The sequence below is a fragment of the Myripristis murdjan genome, chromosome 4 (genome assembly GCF_902150065.1).
Source record: "Myripristis murdjan chromosome 4, fMyrMur1.1, whole genome shotgun sequence".
Taxonomy (NCBI): Eukaryota; Metazoa; Chordata; class Actinopteri; order Holocentriformes; family Holocentridae; genus Myripristis; species Myripristis murdjan.
The window spans coordinates 25211486-25232230 of record NC_043983.1 but is presented as its reverse complement, the minus strand read 5'-3'; the positions used below and the strand labels follow the sequence as shown (position 1 = coordinate 25232230).

General features: G+C 39.8%; 1 protein-coding gene across 10 annotated transcripts in view; it reads right to left on the bottom strand.

Moving 5' to 3' along the window:
- dock7 (dedicator of cytokinesis 7) overlaps nt 1-20745 on the bottom strand; it is a 62875-nt gene that overhangs the window by 18120 nt on the left and 24010 nt on the right. For 6 of the 10 annotated variants that reach the window (XM_030048821.1, XM_030048822.1, XM_030048823.1 and 3 more), the window contains exons 15-30: nt 16622-16739; nt 16329-16399; nt 14209-14347; nt 13772-13873; nt 13210-13296; nt 11716-11947; nt 10060-10224; nt 8896-9065; nt 6897-6989; nt 4258-4347; nt 3122-3217; nt 2360-2500; nt 1989-2102; nt 1468-1635; nt 552-691; nt 176-345 (exon numbers count right to left, since the gene is read on the bottom strand). In XM_030048821.1, coding sequence (XP_029904681.1) covers nt 176-345; nt 552-691; nt 1468-1635; nt 1989-2102; nt 2360-2500; nt 3122-3217; nt 4258-4347; nt 6897-6989; nt 8896-9065; nt 10060-10224; nt 11716-11947; nt 13210-13296; nt 13772-13873; nt 14209-14347; nt 16329-16399; nt 16622-16739 — 2096 coding nt within the window. The remainder of the gene's footprint in view (nt 1-175; nt 346-551; nt 692-1467; nt 1636-1988; nt 2103-2359; nt 2501-3121; nt 3218-4257; nt 4348-6896; nt 6990-8895; nt 9066-10059; nt 10225-11715; nt 11948-13209; nt 13297-13771; nt 13874-14208; nt 14348-16328; nt 16400-16621; nt 16740-20745) is intronic. The other 4 variants (XM_030048824.1, XM_030048827.1, XM_030048829.1 and 1 more) reach the window with 1 other exon arrangement.

Here is a 20745-nt window from a genome sequence, read left to right as displayed (position 1 = left end):
GGTACACATTAGGACTTGGACATGACTTAACTGGGAATGATGGAAAAAAAAAACTTTTTTGTATAATTTGTATTTTAAAAAATCCAACAATTATGAAAATAAGCTGATGTCCATATTAGGTAATTAGAAGGTCAACACACAAGAGTTTAAACATATCTGTGATATTTCACAGTACCTGTGAAATCATGGAGTTGTGGCAGTGTTTCCATGACGATACCAATGAGTGGTAGGTAGAGCATGGCGACCCGGGCCTTGACCTCAGGGTCAGCATATCGCGGGTCAGAGTCATGGCTGGACAGGAGGTTATGGACCACACTCACCACCTTCTTATGTAAGCCAAACATCCTAAAAAAAAAATGAAAAAGAAAGAAAGGCAGAAACAAAACAAAAAAAGAAATTGAACTGTTAATGAGAAAAAAAGAATATTTTGCAATCATGCATACATATTAAAAAAAAATAACGTACAAATAAAAACACACTCACAATCGCAGTTCTTGCACTTAATCCACTCCTCAGAAATATGAATATGAATATGCCCACGGTATACTAACCCCTCGTTGTCTGGGTCCAGTATTACAGACAGCTCTGACAGTACCAATCCAGCCAGGTAGTGTTGCTCTCTAAAAGGGACAGACAGCTCAAACATGTTGGCTATCTTCTGGTCCTGGACATGGGTGGAGAAGCCTGAGCTCTGCAGGGGAGAGCAAAGACAAAAATTAGTCCAACTGGAAAACACATAATTTGCTTCATTTTCTTTTACTGAAATTTGCAAGCCAATCGGTAGTGATTTCTTTAATATGCAGAATATATTTATGGAAATGTTTGGTGAAAAATCATGCGCAAAAGGAAATCGGAGGGAACAATGCAACTGATAAAAATTTCCATGCTTTATTACAGACTTGTTAGAATGAGCAAATTGATTCTTTCTCCCATTTTCAACCTTTCTACACACTACATGAGTATCTTACAGAATTCAGCATCCATACTCTGTGGGGCTGTGTTACAAATGGCAATTACAGGATAGATTCACTGTATGCACATTAGTAATTGTGTTTTTCTCTACATATGAGTATTTATATGATTTCCTAGATGTTGTTTAAACCAGAACGCCGGTTTCCATAATTGATGTGAGGGATTAAGAGTTTTCTCCGGGAGAAACCTGATTATAGTGCCATGTATATGCTTACTCGCATTTCTAGATGCAGTGTGCAGTGAAAGAGAGCAGATATTTTACTTGTACCACATTTTCTGGGCTTGATCTGGAGATGATCAGGGAGATTAGGGAAGGGAAATGGTGTGTGATGCAGGGTATGAAAGAGTTTAACTGTTTCCAGAAATGGCAAAAAAGCTTTATGGCATCTGTTGTTTCTTGGAATATGAGAGTATTATGTCGAGCAAGCAGTGAGAGATTACAGGTTGAATGCTGTTTTGGTATTTGTGTGCCATTTTCCTCTGTCTCTCTCTGACCTGTGAAGTAGCTGAAGAGACGGAGGGGGAAGGTGAGGCAGGTGGCGTGAGCAGGCTACAGGGCAGGTTGAGGGTGACGTAGTGCTCGTGGCTGCAGACGATCCTCAGGAAGTCCAGCCTCAAAGACTCCAGTGTTGGGTTCTGCAGAGCGTAAAGCTTTGTGGACACCTGGAGAGACAGGAAACAGGGCACACTGAGAAATGCACCAGGGTCGCACAAAAACAGGAGCATATCAAAGAATGGGAGTGCCTGCTTTCAAAAAACCTGAAATCTTGAAAAATCACCATAATTAATGATTTTTTTTATGATCTTGGCAGTGGCTTCAAATAAATGTCTCGTTCCAGACTACTTTGAAGTTAAAGTAATCCTGCTGCAGTATATGAGTGAAAGTGAAAATTACTTAGGAGCCTATTTGTATTCAATCCCGCTTTCCTGTACTAATGCTCCAGTTTTATTTACCATTCTCTCCCACAATGAATAGTGACTCATGACAAATTAGGAAAACAAAATCAAGCATTTACCTGTTTCCAGTATGTCTTAATTAGTGTGAAGACAAATCCTCGGTCCATGACTGATAGCAAGTCGTTGAGAAAGAAGGCCAGACTAGTGTTGAGTCTCTCCACCAGCTCCAGGTCCTGATTGGACGGATAGCACAAGGTCAAGAGACTCTCAATCCCATATCTGAATGTTCCGTGATTTCCCCTAAGTTGGTGCTTTTTCATGACCTAAAAATGTTTTCTCTTCCTGGTTTGTTCATGTTGGCTTTCTGAAAGGGTAAACAGTCATGTCCACCACAGCTGTGTTTGTTGTTGGCCTGCAAGAATACACTAAAACACGTGGAACTGGAGGGACTCTGTGATACTGTGACATACTGCATTTGGTCATTAGTTACCTTCTGGAAGCGAGACACAATGTCGCCTGCGATAGTGCTGACCAGGGCTGTGATGTCATCCATGAAGCGCTCAGGGAAGCGGTTCTTCCTGGGAGACTCCAGGCGGTCGGTAAAGTACAGGTGGTGGATAATGCTCTTCACCTGAGGTCAAAATGTTTATCAGGACCATGCACAGGGCAGTTTCATTTTCTCAAGCGCAAACAGTGCCGCATTATTTGGCTATTAATAACAATACTGGAGAACATGTGCAGGGTTGAGTTTTCAATCCAAAAGCTAAACTAAAATGGGTATAGAAGCTGTTTTGGACACAGTTTACATATAAATTAAAAAAACAAAACAAAACAAACAAACAAAAAAAACAGTGAGCAACACAAACAACATCAGCGATCAAAATGAGCAATTTGAATAAAAGGTGCAATGTATAGTTATTTTAAATATGACTATATTACTATCAAATTACATGATACCTTGGTAGAATTAAATATATATAAGCTTATGGCTGAGATGATACTCACAATACTGATACTGATAAATAAATGTTATAAATGTGTGTACTTTGGTTTGTTCATTTATTCATAGTAACGCTGTTTGCAATGTGCATTGCTACACATAACCCCCTTACACTAAGATCATTTTCAAACAAACAATACAACTGCAGCTAATTCACTGAAGTCTATAAAATGTGTGAGAATATATATTTTTATTGGCTGCCCATCTAAGGTGCCTGAAGTTATTGCTCATCTTAATGGTTTTGTTCCCTACCATGAGTTCAAAGAAAAACCAGGCCTGCTGGAGAGCTCCCTCCCTGACGCTCCCACTGCTCACTACCCACTGCAGGGCCAACTCCTCGTGGAAAAGCTGGGGAAACGGGGAAGAAAAGTAAATGGGATAGGGAGAAGGATAGTGAGCAACAGAGAGGGAGAAAAACACAAAGCAATAGAGGCAGAGAAAGAGAATGTGAAGCACTACGTTGTAAGTATCACTGTCAGCCTCAATCTACACAGCTTCTGATACAGCCAAGTCTCTAGGTTCTGAATGTATTACACAGTGAATATAGTGTAAAATTTAAAATGTGATATTATGTGATTAAATGAAGGCTTATAATTTCAGTAAAAATGTTAACTGGCACCACTAAAATATGCTGAACAAAAGTAATTACAGATAATTACATAGCACACTTCTAAATCAAACTAACCTGGCAGACAGGGGTCCAATTTGAAACCTCTAATTCTTAACAATGACCATTTCTGTAATACTGATATTTACAGATAAATTAATATCTATTTTCTATATGAAACAATAAAAATTCAGTTCAGTAGAGTTCCTGTGCCTCCCAACACTGAAAAGGCTGTCTTGATTATACAAAAGTAAGTTTAACAACAGAAAAAACAGGTGTTAGGGTTACCAACAACATAAAATAATATTAATAATCACACAAACATAATCACATTCCTGTGCAACAGTCATATCACTTTAAAGAAATGATGAAAAAATGCACTCTCATCTCCATGCAAAAAGCAGTGTTCCCTAACATAGCAGCCTGTTCATGGCATGTGGCAGAAACATGTTGGTGAGAATGTAAATAAACATTTTATTTGCATGGAGAGAAAAATGGATCCTTCTTCATTTCTTTTAAGTTTATGGATTAATAACTTGCACCTTTGCTGGGGTGTGCGCTTTTTGTGAGAGACCGACAGCCAACATTCACATCAAAATCTCCTTCACACACTCAGAACAAGAGGCGGAACAGTGACATTCAGCATCCAACAAGACTCCACAACCACCAAATACAACATCAACCAATCCAGAGGCACACATCCACAGACAGACAGGCGAGGAGGCGAGTAAGAGTGGGGCGGGGTTGGGGTTGGCTCCTCCCCCTGTGCAAGTGGCTCTACCTTTTTGGTGGGCAACCGTCCTGTTAAAGTTTGCAAGAAACTGGCGCTCTCAGTGTGCGAAGACATGCGATTGCCACAGCGCTCCATGGCCTATGGGTGGGATGAATGGAACGGTGACAACAAAGTTAGTGGAGGAGCAACGGGAGTGTGGAGTTGCACCTTTTTCCTCAGCACACAAGATGTGTCTGCTGAGTCTCACTCACACACACACACACACATGCATTCAAACACACACACACTACAAAGTTTTGTAGCCTCTTGCACACATTTGTCAAACATGAAGACACAGAACAATTACAGACAGGACACGGACACAACTCAAAGTTGTGTCCATATTCTAACACAATTTCTAAAACCTCAAGAGTGACGTCCAGTTGAACCCAGGGCTTAACAGGAGGTGTGGAAAAAAGCTGATACAAAATGGCCACAAGCAAGCACTATAGCATTGGCTGAACGCATAAAATTGGCTACTTTTACTTTAAGTCACAGCCATTACTTAATGGTGTGCCATTTTGCATCCCTTAAGGTAAGTGTTTAAAGGTACAATATGTAATTTCATGATGCTTCAGCAGCATCTAGTGACTATCCTTGTTTGTGTCTGTATACAAACTCAAGAGGTCTGGAGCTATAAACTTGATAATATTTCATTTATAACAGTGTGAGGCAATATTTGTGCACCACAACACATATTAGGGTAACACATAAAGTTAGAAATATGAGCTACACAAAGTACAGCCATAGTTATATATGTTTTGGGATATGTATATGCTACAAAAAGTCATAATGCTCTGCTTTTACCTGCACAAGCAGGATGAGAGCAAACCAGGATATTCAGGGGAGCTCCACAGAGCATATGCTGCTTACCTGAACAACAAATGTAAAAGCTGTTCTAACCATATCCATGATAGTGAGCCAGTTTTAGCTGAATTGTCATGACCAGGGAGGAACCAGTGATGACTGACTTGGCTTGACAAAAGAAGGGCTGAACATGGGTAAAATAACCCCAGTCTGACCCTACTCAGTGGTTTGAAAGAGGTATAACAGTACTGTAATCCAACTGAAATAGTGTGAACATTCATCACCCTTTAGCGCATGTATGTTAGCATGGCTCACAGCAGACTCTAACACTGTCTAACAAAGTCTCAGCAGCCATCATGGTAACTCTGAATCATCCAGTGTTGGTCAACAACACTTGTGAACTCCAAACGCTCTGTTATGCTCGTTTGCATATCTGAATAAATAACTCATCACATTTTGTACCTTTAATTCAGATGCGAAATGGCAAACGCAAAATCAATCCTACAGTAATGAAAGGCCTGATTCTTGGTAGGCAGTCTGACACAATGCTCCATCCTTGGCAAAATGCTGACAACGTTCAGACTCTGTCAATGTGGGCACAGTTATTTTAATACGTATATAACTTACCTCTGGTAAAATAGCTGTTATTCTATGATGATAAATAAAATGATTAATTTATTTACTCAAGTTATTTTTATGTTGGGTTTTGAAAACTCACAATACTGAATGTCCTACAAAGCGACATAGGCTTATGTCATGTGAACTTAAAATGACAGAGGACAACACATCACATGAAGATGGACACTGAAGCGGACAGACAAAAAATATACACATGCACGCAGACACACGCACACATACACACACATAATGCTCCAGCCACACCGTGAATGTCGTGACATTAGTAGGAAGTCATGCAGGAATATTAGATGACAGTGGAGACTACAAGGTTAAAACAAAGTGGGAGGGAACAAATGTGTTAAAAGCAGAGATGAGGAAGTGACGGAAATAAAATGAATGCACAAAATTCTCCACTGCCGATGGAAGAGAACTTCTAACACTACTCTTTTTCTCTACTACTAAAACAATACTCTGAAATATATATATAAAAAAAAAAAGGTTTAAATCCTAAAATGACAGGCAAGTTTGACATGGAAAGGGAGGCCAACAGTGAAACAGTGAAATATGTTTGAGAAGTTGCAGCCATGGATGACTTTGGTATGGATTCAAAATAAGCATGAGAATGTTTGGATTCATATTCTACAGCTTTTCATCCAAGCACTCTGAGAAAAAGAGAGGTGTTGGATGTAGTAAGCAGAGAGGAATGACACCTAAACACTAAAGATGGCAGCTGGAGGGTCATGGAGGCGGCTGTGACTCCCATGTGAGGGATCATGGGAGGGTTGTGGGTAAGGGTTTAGTAGAATACTGCAATATTTTGAAAACTTTGGTCTTTGTTGCATTTGCAAAACACTAGCCAGCTTCTACATGGTTAAGAGATCTTTCAGTAGCATGCTGGCAATTACAATCACTCAAGGGGGCAAACTCAAACCAATGGAAGCAATTTGAGAGCAGCCAAATGAGGGATATAATCAGAACACAACAAAGGCAATTTCCATTTGGTTTGAGGGGCATTTGGAGGGTTTAAAAAGCCTTGATCCCTGAAAAATGTAAATCCCTAATTGAGATAAGAAAGACGTTTTTTTCTTTTAATTTCAGTGATGTGTCTGGCAAAGTGCAATAGCAGACCAAAGCTCAAAACATCACGGTATCCCTTCAAGATAAATAAATTGAGTTCTTTTTTTTAGTGAGGCACGGGGGAGGATGGGGCATTCGTAAACCACCTGCATGGTTTCTGGAGCGGACCCAGGGCTGGATCCCCAGGGGGCACTCTTACAGCCCATGGTGTGCACCCACGAGTTGGAGCGGTCTAAGCCCTAGGGGTGCCAGGGTCAAAGGGCACAGGGCAGGCAGGAGGCAAGGGAACGAGCGAGCAGCACGAGGGGCAGGGGAGGAGGAGGGAAGGAACAACGACAGGTTAAAGAGGTTCAGAGATCAGGACTGCTGAAAGACGCCATGAGCCCAAAAAAGGTTAGCCGTCAGTTATTAAAAGATCCAAATCATCATCACACAAGAGGTTCTCAGACAGAGCAAGGCAAGAATAGTGTCTCTCTCTCTCTCTCTCTCTCCCTTTCTCTCTCTCTGGTGAAAAATAGCTTCCTCTCCCTCGGAGACAAGAGAAGACAGGTTTAGTTTAGTAGTGGCAGCAAAGGCAACATTCATCAAACAAGGGGCTGCATCCATCACATCATGGTTACATGTTAGGCAAGACCATTAAATAGGCATATCACTCACTCATCACCACTCAAGTACTTTAAGGGTCAAATAAAACATGTTTCAAGTGGCAAATCACGAAGTATAGAAGACAAAGAGATCACGACACATAGGGCTGGGTTCAATTAATCGATTTTCTGATTAGAATTGATCGTCATCATAATGATCCAATATCGATTCATTGAGGTGATCTTTTAATGTTATGTTGTTCTATGTTGTTATGATTTTGTAATATAGCCTCCTCCAGCCACTGTGAGCAGACCGTTTTCCCGTCACGTTCTGCTTGCTGCACCGGGACAGCAGCAGTGAATGCATGCGTCTGTTATTAACGGACAAAGCACAGATGAGATGTGTGTGTGTGTGTGTGTGTGTGTGCGTGAGTGTGAGTATGAGAGAGAGAGAGAGAGAGAGAGAGAGAGAGAGAGAGAGAGAAGAGAGAGAGAGAGGGAGGGGGGAATAAGTGTGTGTGTGTTATTGAAAACCCTGGTAGCTACACGTGAGTAGAGTTGATTGGTGCTCATGTAAGATATAAAGGTACAATAATGTAAAAAAAAAAAAAAAAAGGTACAATAATGTAACTGCTTTAGGGTGAATTGTAAATGTAAACACCAATATTTTTAAATAATGCACCAAGTTAGAAAGTTACTTATATAGTTTACAGCACTAGTTCTCTGAGAATCTCTTTCATATCCAAGCAAAATTGCAGTTATAACTGAAATCCCTAACTGAATCGATATTGAATCAAATCGAATCAGAAATCGAACTGAAATGGGATCTTGTGAACAGGATTTGAATTGATTCAGGAAATCAGTGGCAATACCCAGCCCTAACAACATATATCAAATTAACGAGAAAAAAAAAAAAAAAAAAAAAAAAACACAAACACTCACACATAAAAAGAGAGACGTAAAGCAATGGATAATTCAAAAGAGTACCCTTTACTTAATGTCATCAAGAGATGTATGGCTAATGAAACAGTATCCTTATCTTCTTTACATTACCACCATCTGCTTCACTGATGAGGTTGTAAACTCTAAGTTTTATGTGCCATTCACAAGCTCTCCTTGTTGACCATTGTGTGAGTATATGTGTGTCAGTCAGGTTGCTGTTACAGCGGTTAAGGAGATAAGATGTCCAAGCTTATGTTTGCCCATTAGCTACAGGGTTTACATGTTAATAAAAGCCCACATGGATCCCATGTGTACATACATGGCCTCTGCCCACCTGAGGATATAGAACTGCACACTCAGCATAGTTACCCCCTTTGTGAACTTGTCTAAAATAGATCACAAGTCAACAGAAGCTGGTGACTACTGTTGTGTTAAATATTTAACCCTGACAAACACAGCTATGGTATGGAGATGGCAGTCAAAATCATAAAAGTCCATCCACACTGGAATAACACACAGCATTTTTCAGTTTAAGTGCCTCTTTTGTTTCTTGTGGGAAGTACTGAGAAAAAATGACTTACTGGCTATCATGTGTGAAGAGACTGTGTGATGACTTTACCTTACTGCCGATGATGGAGCGGACCTCGTCGTCAGGGGAGGTGGGGGTGCCAGAAATGTCTGGGTTACTGTTGCTGAGGCTACGGGAGCGGTTGAGGTTGAGGCTGGCCGGTCGGACGGCAGAGCGAGCCATGGTAGCGTAGTGGACCGATCCCCCCAGCCCTCCTGGGCCTGGGACAATGCAAAGAGGGAGGCAGATGGAAAAGCAGGGAAGGTGGGAATAATTACTATGACCACACAGTTCTTGTGCAAGTTCTTGTTCAAGTTAAAGTCTGCTCTAAACAGAATGAAAAGTACTTGAAAAATATGGCAGCAGAAGTGTTTTTTTTACTTTTTGGTAGGGTTAGACCGAAATGTCAATTATCTGGCTGAGACTGACGTTTTATTTAAATAAATGGATAAATGGATAAATAAATAAATAAACAATAAAATCAAATATGCAATTGTTAGCGGATTTCACTGGACAATTTTAGCATCCATTGTCTAAAAGCTGTTACACAGGTTTGTCTACCCTATCAGGAACAAAGTTCTGGGTATTTCTGAATTTTGTGGAAACGAAAGACGTACTGTCATCTCAAAATATCAGCTATATGTAAGTACAATCTTGCATACAGTTCTCTTGAAAATCCACATTGGTCCAACCCTATTTTTTAGCACATGTGCACAACCTAATAAAAGCCTATAAACAGTGTGACTGTAGATACATTGGACATCCATGTTTGGGGGCTGACTGGTTCGTAAAGTAATATGAAAGGATTTCATGGCAGAGAGTGCACTAAGCATCAAATGCTCTACAAAGACGAAATATCAAATGCAATGAGCATTTATTAACATTAAGAGGAACGATAACACCAAGACTATTTAAAAAAAATCTATTGTACATTGACGGGCAATATCTACCTGTTGAGGATGAGCTGAGGTCTGTGTTGGGCACGGAGAAGACATAGTGGATGTGGAAGGAGAAAAGGAAATAAAGAAAAAAACAGAAATAGAAAAAGAAAATTTATGGTAGGTTGGGCTGATGGGGGACACCCAGTGGGGGTGAGTCTGAGGTGGGTGCTGGGTAGGCAAAAGATGCAGTGAACATAGGAGGAGAAAATGGAAAACAATAGATAAAAAAATAAAATAAAATCTGAGAGGGTTAACAGGACTGACGATGATCTACCTGGTGACGGTGAGTTGGGGTCGGTGTTGGGCAGGCGGAAGACGTAGTAGATGTAGGAGGACAGCAGGCTGTTGCGGCCGTGCATGTCTTGGCTGGTGTCCAGGTATTTATGAAGACGGTTCACAATGGATGCCATCACCTCAAAGGACGCCTGGCCCAGATTTACTGTGTACACACACACACACACACACACAAAATTGGGTACAAACAGAAGTAAAGAGAGAGATCCGAAAAAAATACACAACACACAAAAGCAAAGATACAAATACAGTACATGTGTACACAGGATTATGTACACAAAACATATAATCAAACAGACAGGTACACAAGAAGAATGTCTTGGGAGAGTCAAGATATAAATGTTTACATTTTTTTTTTTTTTTTTTTAATCTACTGTCTCAAGTTCACCTGTCACATTTCAACATTAAGGGACAATGACTCAAGAGGCCATGGCCTTTCTATGCATTCAGGTGCTTTGGGTGTAAACTGACATTTTCTCACGTCATTCTAATCTTGTCACACTTTTCAGGTAAAGTTAAAGTTTTTCTAGGAACTCTGTGCCTTTGCCAGCACAGAATACAACATGTACTGCCAAAAGTGTGACCACACAGCAGGCCTATTACACATCTCTGTGGGATATATGTCATGCTTTGTTTGTTTTGACATATACCCTCTATCTGATAGCTCCAACAGACTAACAGTTGGGAGCAAGAAGGTTAAAGTTTGACATGTGACAAATGTTGTGAATCTCACACAGCAGGCTGCGGTTATGCTAAGCATGAGATACACTCATTCACAAGAGGCTCCACTAGGACATCCTGTATCTGCAGCTTAAGTATGTTATGTTCATCACCTCTGCTAACTGAATATACAGTTAGGTACATAAGTATTTTAACAGTGACACAATATTCATAATTTTGCCCTTCTACACTACCACAGCGGATTTGAAATGGAGTAATCAAGACGGGATTGAAGTGCAGACTTTCAGCTTTAATTTAAGGGGTTGAACAAAAATATGGCATTAACTTCTTAGGAATTCAGAGGCTCAAAAGTAATTGGACACTTAAAAACCTGTTTCATGGCCAGGTGTGGTCTTTTCCCTCATTATTCCATGACAAATTAAGGAAATAAAGGGTCTGGAGTTATTTCCAAGTGTTTGCATTTGCATTTTGTAGCTGTTTATCAGAACTCTCAACATGCGATCCAAAGTGGTGTCTATGCAAGTGAAGGGGACCATCATTAGGCTCCAAAATGTTGAGGGTTCTGAGCCTCTGAAAAGTGGGGTGACAATGTATAAAACTGGCTGTAATTCCTGAACGGTTAATGCCATATTCAACCCCCTAAATTAAAGCTGAAAGTCTGCATTTCAATCAAGTCTTGATTACTCCATTTCAAATCCACTGTTGGTGGTATACAAGGGCAAAATTATGAATATTGTGTCACTGTCCAAATACGTGTGGACCTAACTGTAAATCAGATTTATTCAGTCTGCAGTCAAGACTCTGAGTCATGTCCAAAGTAATTTCAAAATACCATAAAAACATATTCATGTGACCCTCATGGCAACATATTATACAATGCCTCCTAGATCTTCTAAAATCACAGAAAAACACTTAATCTTGTATCTTGTTGTTTAAATATAACACAACAAAATACCTATCTGTCCTGCAATGACTGGCGGCCGCACCACCAGCAGCACCAGCTTGTCAAGCAGCAGGTGGAGGAATCGAACCACCGGCTCCAACTGGGAGGAGTTGAGCGCTGCAATGCTGGACTTAAGCTCAGTCTCCAAATTGTTCTCCATGATGCGCATGTCTCCTATCCGCACTGGGAACATGTGCTCATCTAGGGCATGAACCAAGGCAAAGAACTTGTCCAGGTATTGGTCCTGGATGGAAAGATTGGGGGGATACAAAAGAGGAGGAGGAGAGGGAGGAGAGTAGAAAAAGAGGAATGGCAAAAAAGGTAGGTGAAAAGGGTAACAGTTAACAGTACACAGACAAGTCACCAGTGACACTGACGTCCCCCACAAAAGGAACAAGTTGGCATGGCCCATTCAATCGCTGCTTGCAATTTTAATATTCAGGTTTATATTCAAAATGCTGGACCACAGTGTCAAAATCCATTATTCCCTCATGTTTCATCCCAAACAGGCCAGCAGAGGCTCAGAAATAGCATGTAACAGAGGGATAGACAGATCCCAATCCATAGTCTCTTCTCTGATATTTAAGGGGACAATAATAATAATAATAAAAAAAAGAGTAGTGGGAAAAACAAAGAAAGAACATGGCGAAATAAGGTGGAGAAAACGGGAAGAGAAAAATCAGTCAAAAGGGGGGGAGGGGAGTCAACAAATAAAACTAAAGTAAGCTTGGATCTACTCATCTGTAACTGTGAGCAAGCAAGTTGGCTCACCAAGTGGAAACCACTGAGCCCGAGTTACTGCAAGAGCACAGGGGAATCCAGCGAGTCTAATCTGCCCAGGAGCAGTGATTTATGAGCACATTAGCCCCAGTTAGGCTCCTAGGGACCACAGTCAAGCCCTCCTCACCACCACCGACACAGAGATGGAGTAGACCTCAGTAAATTATTAGCGAGGTGAGGTTCACTCGCTAATGAACTGGTGCAGGGGAGGAATTACTGCCAAAGTGTGAAAACAATGAAGGAAACAGTGAACAAAAACCAATGTGTGGTTGTTTCTCTTTTCTTGAATTGAAATTATATGATTCCTTGTGTGAGGCTTGTGAAAATGATTCTGATGGCGACTGATCTGAGAATGAGGCTATCTTTCTTTAAACCTGAAAACCACATTATTTGGAGATTTCATTTACCAGCAGTGAAAAAAATCTACAATTCAATGCACTTTAAAGGCATTTTAATGACTTTCTCTGGCACTCGTGTCATTGAAAACAGTCGATAGCAACCGGAAGGATAGGAGAGACAAGCAGGGATGAGATCAAGATCAAAACACACGTTAACTTGCATCAGCACAAAGAAACAGTAAATACGTCTCACTGTGCACATCCTACACAGAATGACAATGAGTTTTAGCACTGACCGGCCTTAATACGGCAAGTGAATGGGGAAGGGGGAGGAGAAGCTATGTTCCAAAACTACTGGCAGTAAAGTTATCATACACACAGCAATTACCTGTGTGTGGATGGTTGAAACAGCTACCACTTCCACATTAAATACTCCTCGATGGTTGTCCACCCACTTCATTCCTGGGAGGGGAACCTGAAGTATAATAACACAAGTGAATAAAACATTGCTGCTTTGGAAAAAACAAATTATTTTGCTACCGCTGAAAAAGTGAGATTGGCCAAGTGTTTGTGGTAGGACTACTAACTCACTTGCAATGATTAGGCTTTAAGGCTGTTTTGGCAACTTTCCGTCTCAGCCAAAAATTAGATAAAATGCAACATATATAGTTAGATATAGTAAGAATAGGTGTTTGCCTGTCAGAATTTAGGTGGGCACATCAGGAACCTCTGAGATCAAGCTGCAGCACAATACACTGCTCTATTTCCATGCTAAAAAAACACACCCATGTAACAATTTGCTTCAGTTGTCTGTTGCACTACACCACTCTTGTTAAATTAATTCACACAAAGAATCAGAGCTGCCTCTTTAAACTGCCCTCTTTTAAAAATAAACTCAGATTTCTATATCAAATGAAAACACTGGTGTGTCCTCGGAAGTATTTTCTTACATCTGGGGAAAGCACAGAGTAGGACTGTGGTGGTTTCTCCAGAGATACAGGCAGACAGAAGTGGCCTGTTCGTAGACGGCCGTTCTGCAACATGGGAATCCACTAGATAAGGAGAAAGAGAGGGAGAGTGAACAAAGTGAGGGAAAAAAACATTTTCATATATCCACTTTTTCCCTAAGATTATATACATTAAGTCTCAACTGAACAAAATCATCATCATTACAAGCAAGGATGGAGTGAATAACCTGTGACTGAGAGAGAGAGAGAGAGAGAGAGAGAGAGAGAGAGAGAGAGAGAGAGAGACGAAAAGTGGGAAACACCTTAGTGTTAAGCAGTGAGTAATTGTGAATGGGCATGCACAAAAGTTTACCTAAGTGCCTACACGTACTGTATGTCACAAAAGTGAGTGTGTACGTGTGACTGTGGCTGGTACATACCGTGTATCCCACGGGAGTCTCCAGAGGTGTGTTCTGCTTCTGCTGGCAGCTGACGTGGTAAAAGGTGAAGAGGATGTGATGGTGGTCCGACAGCGAAGCAGGCAGCTTGATCTTGATCTCATCATGAAAGTCAGGAGATCTGATGATGGCAATCAATATCGTGAACACAGCACAACTCCAAACCAAATGGACTTAGGTTTAATAAACAAATAGTGTTTATAAAAGGTAACCAGCCAAAACAGATTATTTTGGGAACTAAACAGTGTAAAGAACAAAAACATATATTCTTTGTGTAAGTATCACAGTTGTGCAAAACTGACAACCAATGTTTCCTTGTCTTACCCTTTCTTCAGTGAATTATTCCCCAGCTGACTACAGATGTGTGCATGCCCCTACACATGTTAATTCTAAAAGAATGGTTCATTTTTGATTAAATCTGGGAGAGTTGTTATATATAACTTTAGGTTTCCCCCATTTGATTGCCAGAAAATAGGACCATGGTATAGCCCATTATATAACCTGTTAACACTGACTTGCCCAAAGGGGGCATTTCCGCTGTAGGTCAGCAGATTCATTCAAATTACAGTAAGGTAGGCATGATTTCATTAGCATTTCTTTCCTAAAATTTTCATTATTGCAATTATCATTACATAAAAGAGTTCACATCTCCTATTCTTTAATTTCTTCTATATATAGCTCAGTCTGATTATAACTTGGGAATCAGCGAGGCAGAGCAAGGTCTTATCCCGTAAGCCAGGAGTTCTAAAAAAAGAAAACCCCAATTACGTAACCTACTTCAATTGAATTCTCTCTAGTCCCACAGGAGCACTTTTGGTCTATAAGCCACGGCCCGGAAACTAACAGACAACCCAAAAGTACAGCAGGCCCATCAACAAAACCACTAGGATTGTCTAAAGGCTTAAAATGACCAAAAGAGCTCCACACAGGCAGAGAAAGGGCCCTCATTTCCCATGGGAACAAACACTTTTTTTGCAGACAAGTAAGGAAAAAAATCCCCAGCAAAGAGTGGTAACAAGAGCAATCTTTTCCCTAATGGAAAAGATAACATATTAATGGCTGAGCACAGAACATCAAAGCCATTAGCAGGCAAAAGTACAAAGGTGGACAGTGATCCACACTAACTCTTAAACAAGCAACAGGATTTTATTGACAGTAACCCTTTTAGCAGCAAGACTGACCAAATGGTCAAACAAGCCCAAAAGTTTGACAGAACTCAAAACCTAAAGCAGGCCTACTGACAAATTATGACAAAGGCTAAGACTTTCTCTTACATAGTTTTTCTCCTTTTTGCCTTTGAGAGTGTTGACAAGAGAAATATTGTGCCATCTCTGAGTGAAATGCTGACTGTAATTGACCATTAACTATAAGCACTCGAAAGGGCTGGAAAAAGTCATGATGGACGATTGTCCTAGTCAGGCCGTGCGTCGGTCACAGGTTGATTAACTTTAACCTTGAATGTATGACCCTTGGGTGACAGATGACAAACCACTGGGTGTCGTAAAGAGCACCTAATAGTGGTGATAAAATATTAGAGAGCCCTGAGCTCCTATATAGAGATGGAGGCACCCTGTACCAAGGGCATCACTGGACAATCTCCAAAAGGTTGACTGAGCCATTCTTAATTAATGCCTTAGAGGGGTAAATAAATATATTATTACAAGTGTTAAGAGTAGAGGTCATGCTAATGTTGAATTAAACAAGAAGATTTGTGAGCTTCATTTTCAATCCACCCTGAAAAAAATTTGGCTTGCTTGTGGATTTCACAGAATCTTATGAGTATCGTGAAAAAACATTCAAGTGCAAAACTCAGCATTTTGCTTTTTCAGACTACAGGGTTGCAATGGCAATGCCAACAGATGCCACTATAAAAGACACTAAAAGTACAATATTCTGTTCAATTTCAACATGCCATCTACTGCTCACATCACTCACATTTTCCCAAGTTTCTGGAAAACGCTGGGTAATTTGTGGATAATTTTCAGATTCGTGCCTTTGTCAACTAATTCTTTATGATCTCAGGTCACTGAGCCAAACAAAAAGTGCCCACCTTTTGGTTGACTATGTGACACTTTGCTCAAAAAAACACTCAACAAACTTACCTGTTGTGATAAACTACAGCAGTGTAGGCCTCTTTGGAGAAATCTGCACAGCTGGATTTGCCAAAAATCACCTGGAGAATAAGAAACAATAATTTCGACCATAAGATGACTGTATGGCCATGCCATAGTTATTTTTATGTTGTTTGAGTACTGCCATACTTAAACATCATAGCAACACATACAGAGAAGCTAAAACACAAAGACTGATTGACTGAAATCATCAAAATGACAAGTGAAGACAAATTCAACACTCAAGACACTTTAATTGTACAAGATATTGTCACATGGTTTACCGGCATAGCATTGTTTGGATCCTCCCCGTTCATGAATTGCACTTTCACTGTGATGTTGCGAGCAGAGCCTTGACGGTTGGCAAAGTTCAGACTCTGTGGGTTCACATACAGCAGATTCCTGAAAAACATATACACATACATGTTGCAGTTAATGTTTCAATACAAATGAAAAACAGATAGAAAAAAAACATGTAAGGTAAGGCAACACCAGGTATCCAAAAATGACTTTAACCCCATTATATTTAAGGACATGAGTTTTGTCTGCTCTCTACAGAATTATGCATCCATTCCCATACATTATTTAACAGCACTGCCTGAGTATGTAGGATATAATACAACTTTTTTCATTTGAAATCCATTTTTAAAACCTTAAAAGAGATTTGATGAGCAGCTATGTATGGCGTACTGATGTTCAGACAAACGTCTTCTGACATTCTTTCAACCTTTATCTGAATTCAACGCTTGGTGGAGCTCTTCAAAGTGACCGTTCCTTTACCCCTGTATGTCTATTGTTGCTGTGACAACACAGCATTTCTCAGCTCACTGGGATTTCCAGGGACATCATTAAAAAAAAAAAAAGCAAAAATAAATAAATAAATAAATAATAAGGGAGACAGTTAAATAAATCTCTTTTGCTTCCCCTCAATTAGCTTAAGTGGTTTGTTTGTTTCCATAAAGAAAAGACAAAGCAAAGTCACATCATAGCTGCTTTCTCTCTGTACTACATTTATGATGTGGACCGATAATATCAATAATTATTCCAAAGTAATGAATTATATCCAAGAATGCAGTGGTCCATGAATGTTCCAGTTGGTGATGATGATAAAGTAAACAATTAAAGCATGTTTTTAAATAAAAAGTACATAATTTTGATGTCTCACTAAAATGCTGGCAAACTACTCCGCCTAAGAAAAAGTAGGTAAACTGAGCTTAGCGGGGTTCAACCTCCACTGACCACAGTGAAAATCAATATTCAACATTTCTCTCTTTTTCACCCTAATTTTGCTATGGCTGTTACTCTTTGGATCATTTTCACCCCTGATCTTTTCACAGACATCTGTGTCTCTGAATCTGCTTGCCCTAGTTTAATATTGTGGTTACATTTACCCATTCATAGAATGGGTAAATGGGTATGTATACTATCGTCTAATTGGTAGAAACGGGGGGCTTGGCCTGTCAATCAGAGGGTACAATGTAAATAGCTGACCTACTTTTTCCAGCACAGTGGAGGAAGGGTAGAAGGTTGCTACTGCCAGCCTACACGAAAAGCAGGCCATCGAAGAAAAGCAATTATTTATCCCTATCCAACCTTTTTGTTAAATTTTCACAAATAAAGCACTAGCTCATACTGACTTCCAGAGGTTGAAGACTGGCCAGTGCATCAATGCCAAGATGGGGACAAAGAAATTAACAATAACGGAAACAATTCTGTATACTGACGCCGTCATAGTCGTATACTGTCATGGTCACACTACAACAAAAGGTACGTAACTGCATTGAACTGAACTGCATTACACTACAAAGACTGCTGTATGGTGGGCCTTTGCTGTTTGCCTGCCAACTTGACAAATACAATTATTCTTTTCTTTCTGGCCAATAACTTACTAATAGAGTTTGAAAAATAAAATCCTTGTTTACTGTAACTGCATCCAGTGGAGAACAGTAGAGGTAATGTGCATCAAAACACCCAGTGCTTGTGTGAATGTGTGTGGTAGTGGCAGGGTTCCCACCATAGGAAGTGCAGAGTAACCCAAGATCAGCTGACAAACCGCAGTGACGTAGCCGACAGCGGGGGGCGGCCCCCCAGAGACTACAGCTGGAGCCACAACTGACTGGGAAGCGTGGGAATCTATTCTCCCCGACAATTAGTACTCTGTTCATTTCCCTGTCTTTCTTCCCTCCATCGAGCACGTCCAAATGTTTCCTAATAATTTTAATGGCAGCTTTCATGGGGATTGCTGAACTTGAACTAAAATAGCACCCCGAATGATTTGCAGTGATTCCTTATAAGCACAAAAGGAAGTATCTCTGATTGGTCAGTTCTACTCATCAGATTCAACGTAAGTTAATCAGTAAAGGATGGCTGTGGAGGCAGCCTAGCCATACATGGCACCTAGATTACCTACCTCCCTTATGTTGGACTCCAAGGGTACATAAAAGGACATGTCATTGTTTACTGAACCTGCACGCTGTCCCTCAACACTAGGCCAGCAGTCATTCATGGTAAATGCAAACATGCAGAGAAAGAATAATGCTGATGGGGTTGCTGTAATAGGTTGAAATCACAATACTGGAGAATTTCAAAAGTGGAAAGAGTGCTGAAGTTAAATATGTTAAGTTAAATACTTAAATATGGTCACAAGATATCTAGTGCTGCAAGATATAGAGTGCTGATGAGTTTAACATAAGTCACTAAAAGCAAGCTGCGTTTACAGTAAATCCTTCAAAAATGTGTGCATGCCTCAAAAATGCTCGTTTATAGCAAAAATAAGATAAACAGGTGATAATACCTATTTTACTGTGATTAATCCTTTATAAAAAAAAAAATAATAATAATAATAATAATAATAATAATAATAATGCCATGTAAAAAAAAAATAGTCCCATGTACCAATGTCAGGTGAATTCTCGTGGATGGTACATTCGTATCATATCAGCACTTATGAAAGGTTAAATCCAAATAAAACACTGACCATAAAAATCAGGTTGCAGTGCACTCCCTACTCTCAGTAAATAATAAAAATTTATTCAATAAAAACTACTTAACATGCTGAATTAGACAAGCAGACGTACTCAGTTCATTGGTTATTCCTTGCTCAATAACTTGATAACACTTTTCTATTTAATTGAAAATTAGCTTTGTATATCTGCATTGTGATGTCTTGAATACCATTAACATATCAGCTACTTAATATATTTGAACAAAATAAATAAATACGGGTCAAATACGGGAGTGTGCCAACTTCCATCTTGGTTTTCTTGGTCAGAACTGTGTGTGTGTGAGTGGATTTCTTTAAAACACATAAGTTAGTAAGTAGTTCTCATTTTCACAAGGTTCCCACATAATACCAGTCCCATGTGTGTAGTACTAAATTGTGAGAATATAATGGTCCAGGAGGCTTGCTTAGACATTTACTATCAAATTCCCACTGTAAACCACCAAGAAACATGTTGGACCAACAGTATACTAAATAAATGAGAACAGCATTTAGGAACAAATGAATGAATGTATGAATGAATGAATAAATAATAACATCACCAACTTTATGCTGAGCAAGCAAATCATGATTATAGGTTTAGTCTACAGTCAAATATTTCTCTTGCCATATGAAGGTCTGAGAGAAAAGCTATGCATTGTTGATAAGTAAAGTACTACTCTAGCAACCACATATTACTAGGAAGAGGTAATTAACAGAACTTTAAGGCATTTTGTGGCACGCTAAAAGAGCCAGAATGTGGAAAATTTCCACTGTAATTTATCCAAAGCCAGCAAAGGGTGGCCTGGAAAAAAAGAAAAAGAAAAAAAAAAATCCAGATGGTATTTAATACATTAATGCCATGCTTTTCCTAACCACATATAGTGACATATGTTCAGCATTATGCTTTAAACTCTCTAAGGCACATTCAAATCTACTGTCCTGAATTACACCAAATGCTCAACAGAACTCAGATTATTGGGGGCATTACATTAAGCTTAGCTAAGCTGGAAGAGCAACATAACATGCCCACACAGAGAAATGCTGATTGCAAGACATTCCAATAATACAGCTTAAGTTTGCAATTCTGGCAGGGTGACCACATTTTTTCCTGCGTTGTACTGAACTGTCCAAGTCTGAGTGAGTGCTTTCAGTAGACAGCCAAGTCAAACAACTGACTAAGAATTTGCCATTTAAAAAAAAATGCTTTTATGACTGGATTCAGTGGACGCAAATGGACCTTGTAGGAGGTGCAAGCAAATCAGTATATATATCTACCACTTCATGTCATGTGGAATTTGAGTTATGGTAAACTGCATGACATTCTGGAAAAAAGGGGGAGAATGAGCAATAAAACCAAGATGATGAGTACACACTGTCCAAACTTTCTAACATCATTCACACCTAGAAGCATAACCCTGGAGCAGA